The sequence below is a fragment of the Melopsittacus undulatus genome, chromosome 1 (genome assembly GCF_012275295.1).
Source record: "Melopsittacus undulatus isolate bMelUnd1 chromosome 1, bMelUnd1.mat.Z, whole genome shotgun sequence".
In the NCBI taxonomy this organism is placed as follows: domain Eukaryota; kingdom Metazoa; phylum Chordata; class Aves; order Psittaciformes; family Psittaculidae; genus Melopsittacus; species Melopsittacus undulatus.
This window is the reverse complement of record NC_047527.1, coordinates 89149348-89156700: the sequence shown is the minus strand read 5'-3', so window position 1 is coordinate 89156700 and position 7353 is coordinate 89149348. Positions and strand designations below refer to the sequence as shown.

The following is a 7353-nucleotide window of genomic DNA, read 5'->3' as shown; positions in this document are numbered from 1 at the left end:
CAAGCACTGATTTTTTGTATTTGTGGCATGGCTGGTCTGCTGAGATTTTGTGTGCTTTAAAGGGTTATGTAGACTTCGAAGGGAAACTCTGCTCAGATATTTGGTGGCCTCCCTCTAGTGGCTGTTGCTGGGGAATAAAAGTAAGGCTGTGAGGAAGTGAACCCCAAGGTTAAGTTATGTGCATTAACCATTGTATGAAGATGAAAGGAAGACAGCTTGAGAAGAAGGCTTACGCCGTGTCCAAATATGACACAGAATTGCTGACGTATTGCCAAAGTTCAGTTACTGCTTTTCAGTCCTGAAAATATCCTGCTACTTCCTTTCCTGCCTTCCATCTCTCCCTCTGTGTCCTTACACATGACGATTTAAGGACACTGGTGAGCCAAAATCTGCATGTAGAGAGTTTGGGTTTCTTCCCCAGTTCTGGTAGTTGGCCAAGTAAGACAAATGTGCAAGCCCCCCATGTTTCAGACAGAGAATGGCTCCTGTGTCTGAAAGCCCATCTGATTTCTCTAACCACACCCACTGATCTAATAAAAGGTGCTGTTTTCTCTTAAAAACCTCATCCCCACAGATATTTGAAGAACAGGTAAGATATGGGAAGTGCAGCATCTTTATTTCATTTCCAGTACTTTTCTGACAGTTCTCTGCAATAAATATCAGTGTATTTGACAAAATGGTATCTATATGTATAGCCAGCAGTTGTGCTCCTGCTTTTAAGACCTTGTTGTCTGTGACTGATTACCGTTTTGCATACCAAATGTGCACACTTGTCTTTTAGATGGGAAAAATGCTGGGGATGCATGACTCTGTTTATATTTTTATAGAAAAAGATAGCAATGACAGTGTAGCAAGACAAAAATCTGGGCTGAAAACAGCCCATTAAAAATGGCAAAAGGTCAAAGCTCCTATGGCTGCAAGAGGACCTTTGCTCTGGTGTCTCTTTTTGTATCTCTTGCACTTCAGCTTCTGGACATTAAGTGGAAGGTGAGCCTTGCAGACAGTGTGAGATAAGCTGACCTGGGCTATACCTACAGAATATACTAATGAAACCTGTCTCTTGACTTTATGCTTCTGGCACAGCAAAAATAAAGACTGCTGCAGCTATTCCCTTGACCACTTTTATTGATGTTGTAGCTCGGGGTGTGGCTAGCTAAAAATACCAACTGGGTTCCACCTGAACCTCACTCTGCGACAAGGTTCTCTGCCGATGTCTCAGCTCCAGGCACTCCACAGTCAGGGGGTATGTTTTAAGCTCAAACTTATTTGCGAACATACAGGTGGAGTTAAAAAGCCACTTGAGGTCACCTGTTCCATATACACAAATGCCTCTGACATAATGGCCTGACAAAAGAAAAAGGAAAAAAACAATGTCAGAATCAAAATCCAAATAATTTTGAAGAGTTTTATCTGCAAAGCCACTATAAATGATCTCCTATGCAACAAATATGCTGAAAGGTCTCTTGGATGTGCAATGGGAGTAAGTATGAACAATGGGATGAAATGAAGGAAATTACTTCAGAATAAATAATGAGAAAAATAAGGAAACAGATCAGAAGAGAGTCATTACTAATTCAGACTCTCTTTCAGACAAGACTAAGACACAGCAAAGGGGAATTTACTTCTGTCAGTGAAGAGAAACTGATACTTTTACTCATACTAGATTTTCCAGTACATAATTCTGAGTGATATTGGTGTAATTTCACTGAGTTCAATGGAGTTATGCCCATGTGAAACTGCTGTAACTGAATCTGACTAAAGTTGTAAAAACTTTTCTCCTCAATAAGTATGTTATAGATTAAGAATTCTTGAAATAAAATTTGCATTGTTAGCAAATTTTAGTATTGTTAGCATTTTGGTATTCCCTTTTTTGTTCCACTTGGATATGTCAGAAGTCGTAGTAGCAGTGTGCAGTGTACAAACCAGAGAGTGAAAATTTAATTGTGCTATACCACAGATTATCTATTGTCAATGTCATGTCATAAAGTAACATGACATAGGAAAACTCAAAACAACTGTAATCATAAGCCAGCAGCTCCTTAGGTTCCTTGTCAGCTGTGGCTCTAGCAAGCATCAGTACCCAGCTAAGAGCTGGGATTTGTCCAGGTTCACATCGGACATCTGCTCTGCACACTGCTGCTGGATCTAACATATCTGGGTCCCAGTGGGGAATGTACATCCGGACTATTCCCATCCACTTATGAGAAAATTCCCCCAAGGTCTTCAAGAAAATAGTCATCTAACTCGTGAGCCTTAAGCACTGCCAAATATCTCCATTTCCAAGGCTGATATTTTCTATAAAATTCCTGATGGAGAAAATATTCCAGCTTTCTCACTGTTTACGTAGCTGCTATCATTCACATATGGGCTATGAAGGAGGTGACTTCTTTTTAATTTCTTCTCTCCAATGAAGTAATGTCTAAAGACTATCTCACATTATGGTTAGAGGCTGTAGGAGTACAAGAACAAAAGTTGAGTGATTTTCCCTATATGAACAGGAAGAAGTGATGGAGAAATATGTACACATTACCATGACAACCTCCATGTGCCTCTTCCATATCAATCCACTTCACTGCTTTCAAGTCACCTTCCCATGATGCGTTGGGCATGGAGCCTGGGACACCTGCAATTAGATAACAGAGTATCAGACAATTAGTCCTTTTAACATCTGTGTATTCAGGCTTATGTCCACTCTCTACGACCTTTCTCCACAGAAATACTTAAAAATATGCATCAGCACATGCCTGGCTGCTAACCTTTTTGTCAAGCTTCTTCACAGAAAGCAGCTTTTCTGATATAAGTAAGATGTCAGCCCAAGAGACCTAAATACTCCACTTCAGAAATAAGATTCCACTTTTGCAACAGCCTCAGTAGGATATTGCACGTGTGTACAATCACTCATGTTAACCTTCTACCTTCCCAATCAGCAGTGCTCTCCAGGTGCTATTTGAACAGTAGGCTACCGACACGTAATAGTTTCACATGAATATAGACTCTGTGTAGCACTGCTCAGCAACGAGAAAAGCATCCCTGAATTATCAATATTGTTTCTAGCACAGACCCAAAACATAGACCTATCCTAGCTACTATGAAGAAATATAACTCTTTTCCAGCCAAACCCAGCATACTCTATGTACTGAAAAGACAACCATTTCCATCACAATGAGATGGGAACAAAACCTTGTAGAGCTTGTACAAAATGCATAATAGCACTGCATTGGAGTTGTGGTACCTGTGCAAAGACAGGGATCCTAAGCCCTTCAAATGCGATTTTAGCCAAAATAAACATTTAACATTTTAATTTCCAGTTCTGACCTATCTCTTTAAGGCTAATTATCCAATCTTCCTGATTTTATAACTTCATATAAAGCATGGATTAATATAGGCTATTTATTTTGCTGGTTAACCACAATCTTAAATGGGGTGATTTGCAGCAGTTCTATAAAGCACATTTTCAGCTGGTGACATGCAAAAAGCCCTCAGAGCTGAAATGGTAGCTGAGTGTCATCATCCTAACCTGAGGTTTTCTAAAAAATAAAGGTAAAAGCAAAGCAAGGTTTTGTAGATATTTAGTGCTATTTCTATTCCTTTCCTAGATGGCAACAAGTACAGTACCTCCACAGTTACCGTAACCCAACAACTATTTTGCTTGTGAGCTTGAAGAGAAACACACTGAAGGACAAACGAAGGCATGTGTAATGAAGGCACTGTGTAATGTCAGGAGAGATTGGGGTTTTTTTGAGAAATTGGATAGGAGAAAGGTTGAGCATCAGAGATTTTTTCTGTTTGCTTGCTTTGCTCTGTGTTTTCAGAAACAGCTTGTTCTTGGTAAATAAGGATGGTTGGTTGCAATCACCAAGTCACAACTTCTATAACAGATGCAAAAAGACCATGTGATCTAACAGCAGAACCACCATAGCACTTTGCCATACACAGAGATATGTGGCAGCTGTAACCAGAACTTACTATTTTATTTCTCCCTCTCTGTATATCAGTCTGTTATCAAGTAAAATAACATGCCAAAAAAGTGTGGGTTTGTCATGGGGAAAATTCAGAAAATGTTATTTTTCTGTAGAAAGCATTAAGCTAAAGATAACACTTCATAAAAGACAAAAAGAGGAAGTGATGGTAGGGGAGAGACACTTTGAATGGCCTGGGATGTGCATTACCATCCTCAATTAAAAACCTGTTCATAACAGATGGCAGTAAATGTGGTGTGCAGAAAGACTTGAAACATGCTGACACAGTGGAGAAGCAGCAAGATGACTGACAAAACAGGAATGACCCCAGGACATCCACAGAAACACTGGAAGGCACTGCCTTCCAGCAATACAAAATTACTGACTTCACATTATTCATCATCTCCCAGATAGAGCAATCTAGGCATTTTTGTAAGTTAATTCAAGAGTGGGGGAAGGTACAGCTCAGCACTGGAGAAAAAAAAAATGGATTTTCCACATTTTTTTAAACATTTGTTTGAGCAACTGACTTCAGATTCAAAAGCTGTTCTGGGGTCCTGTTTGTATAGTTTGTCTCAGAAGTGATGGTGATGTGAAAGATAATATAACCTTTAGCATGAGTTGCTCACCCTCCTTTTATTCAGCTCTCATTTCCCACTCTGTCTTGGTTAATAGAGTTTTGTTCTTGTCCTTGAAAACAGGGAGTGAGGAAAAGCCATAGGCAGCCATACTGAGCACTGTCCTAGAAACGAGTTTGCCACCACCAAGTCTTAGAAATAGCCACCAGCAGAACTGCACTGCTTGGATATGAAGACAGCCATAAGTCACTGGAAAGACAGGACAGCTCCTCCAGAGCCTTTAGTTTCATGTCTTCCCTTGTTAGCAGAAGCTTGGAAGCAGAAAAAACACCGGAGCTCTTCATAGAACAAAAGCAACACAACCTGTTTCTCCTCTAAGTTCTTCCTGGGTTTTTTTTGCCATTGCAATTCCAGTGAGAGCTGATTTGCGTGTGTTGGCTCCAAGAGGCAGCCCACTCCCTTTCCTCCTTGCACTGCTACCAGATATTATGAAGACAAGCATAAGCAGCTCACACAAAACGAGCCACTGCGTCGGAATTTCTGTAACACACACTGAACATAAACTGACATTGGGCTGGGAATCTTACAGCATAAAAGGCTGCCTGATTTGCCTTGACCTTCAAAGTCCTCACCTTGTGATTACAGAATCAAATCAACACGTCAGTTAAAACCTAGCTGCCAACAGGCTAGTCTCCAGCAGTCCCCTGAAGCACCCTATGCTTCCTCCTTGGCATCTCTCTCTATTGAAGGGGACAATTTCTTTACACTTCTGTGCAACAAAGTGATTCAAGCTTTTCTCCTGCATTTTATAGGCTGGTGCACAGGAGTTTGTACTTCAGATATCTGCCTGAAATGCTGGAGTATTATTCTGCAAGATCTGATTGAAATCAACCATAACTTTTGCTGGCCTTTGGGGCCATGTGTTTATGTTTGGGAATTATGCAGGGCCATATGTAGTGGGCCACGTAAAAGTGGGCAAGTGCATACCCTCAGCTCTATAAGTGAAGTTGTGCAGTCCATCAAGTGTATGCATGCACCTGGAAATTCACAACCCCCTTTGGTGGCTTTTGGAAAAGCAAGATGATATAAGGAAATGCAGGTGGGACAAGTGAGACAGTATGGCCAAAGAGTGTGTAAGCCAAGGGGATGCCATGCTGCACTCCTGGGACTTCATGAGGCACAGCAGCTGCTGCTAAGTAGGAAGGCATTCAGCAGCATCTTCGAATCCGTCACACTGTAATGCCCATCACTCCTAGGATGCCCCTTACCCACTCATGGGTGCTAGTCTTCCAGGAGACAGCTCAGCCAGGTGGATGAATGTCCATGCCATCAAACTCAAGGAGGCACAGCATGCCTTCCTCACTTGCCACTAGCACTGCAAACAAGGGATCTCACCTGCTGGGCAGTTTTTCTGTGTGAAACAATAGGGCTGGTGAAAAATCTGCTGGTGGGCACCACCAAGAGCCACCAAGAGCTGGAAACACCTTCATGGAGAGATGAGCCATGGTGGCCACCACAGGAGAGCTGGCACTATGTGATGGACAAGTGGCAGCAAGTACTGTGTGGTAGGCGTCATGGTAGCACACTCCCAGGCCTGATGTCCTACCTAGGATCCTGTTGAGCGTCACCCAGAAGTGCTCATCAGGGCTGTAGGTGTCCTCAGACCATGCCAGCAGATCGATGACATGCTGGTCCTGCAGCACGAACTCCACGAAGGGACGGGTGACGGCCACATACACAGAGCCAAAGTAGATGGTCAGGTTGTGGGGAGGGGGTGCCTTGTGCAGCAGGGGAAAGACCTGCCCCAAGGCATTGTGTCTGGCCCCCTCTCTGTGCACGTATCTGGTGCAGGAGGTGATGTGGGGGGGAGGCAGCACCCCAGGGGTGACATTCTTGCCCCCAAGGCCCTTCAGCAGCCGGACAATCTCCCGGTTGGTCTTCAAGGGGAAGTCCTGGCCACAGGTGTTGAGCAGGTAGCGCCAGGGCACGGCTGAGGCCAGCAGGTCTCTCATGCAGTGGAGGTCAGCCCGCAGGCGGGAGATGCCACCATAGACCACCCGCTCTGCCCGGGAGGCGAGGAAGGCGTTGGGGAAGCAGTCCAACAGGTACCTCACTGCCTGATGGAAGTGGGCCGGTGCCTTGGCATCCACGTGGATGCAGTAGATGTTCTGGGGCATGTACACTGCCCTGAAGAGCTGCTCAAAGGTCTCAAACTCCTTGTGCAGGGTCATAACATAGGCAATGGGGAAGGCAGCCTCTTCAGCTGAGAGGGTGCGGGTGATGTAGTGGTTCTGGGTGATGTACTCCATGCAACTGGATTCTCTGGATGAAGTTTCTAAAGCATTTTCCTTCATAAAGGGCACTTTGTCTTCAACCAGTGCTTTGCAGGCTTCTGCTAAAGTTGAATTCACTGAGCAGTTCAGCCTCCAAAGGGATTTTTGGCTGCAGGACATATGTAATGTACCACAGCAGGCTGCCTGTGGCACTGGCTGCAGCTGCCTGCCGCTCAGGTGAGAGCCCTGCCTGGCCAGCAGTGTGCTGCACACCTGCTTCGGAGCCATGGCCTCAGGGGAGCCCATAGGGGTGGCCTCAGGCCACCCTTAGCCTGGCCACAGCTCCCAGCAATCCCACAGTGAGGGGACACAAGCGCAAGGCTGACCTGTCAAAAGCACTGCCACAAGACACCTCCCTCCCCTGGGAAGGGCAGTCTTGCCGCTGCCTGCAGCTGTCCCAGCACCCAAGGGTGCTCCCAACACCTGCTGCCTTCATGGCATTTCCAAACACAGCCCTCAGGCCACTGCTGGGGGCAAGAGGAC

General features: G+C 44.5%; 1 protein-coding gene across 1 annotated transcript; it reads right to left on the bottom strand.

Moving 5' to 3' along the window:
- Positions 1–634: 634 nt before the first annotated feature.
- GCNT2 (glucosaminyl (N-acetyl) transferase 2 (I blood group)) lies at positions 635–7098 on the bottom strand. Its single transcript, XM_034060339.1, has 3 exons — positions 6144–7098; positions 2531–2623; positions 635–1344 (listed from the first exon to the last, which is right to left on the bottom strand). The coding sequence occupies exons 1-3, from the start codon at positions 7096–7098 to the stop codon at positions 1154–1156; spliced, it is 1239 nt and encodes a 412-aa protein (XP_033916230.1). The 3' UTR covers positions 635–1153.
- Positions 7099–7353: the final 255 nt, after the last annotated feature.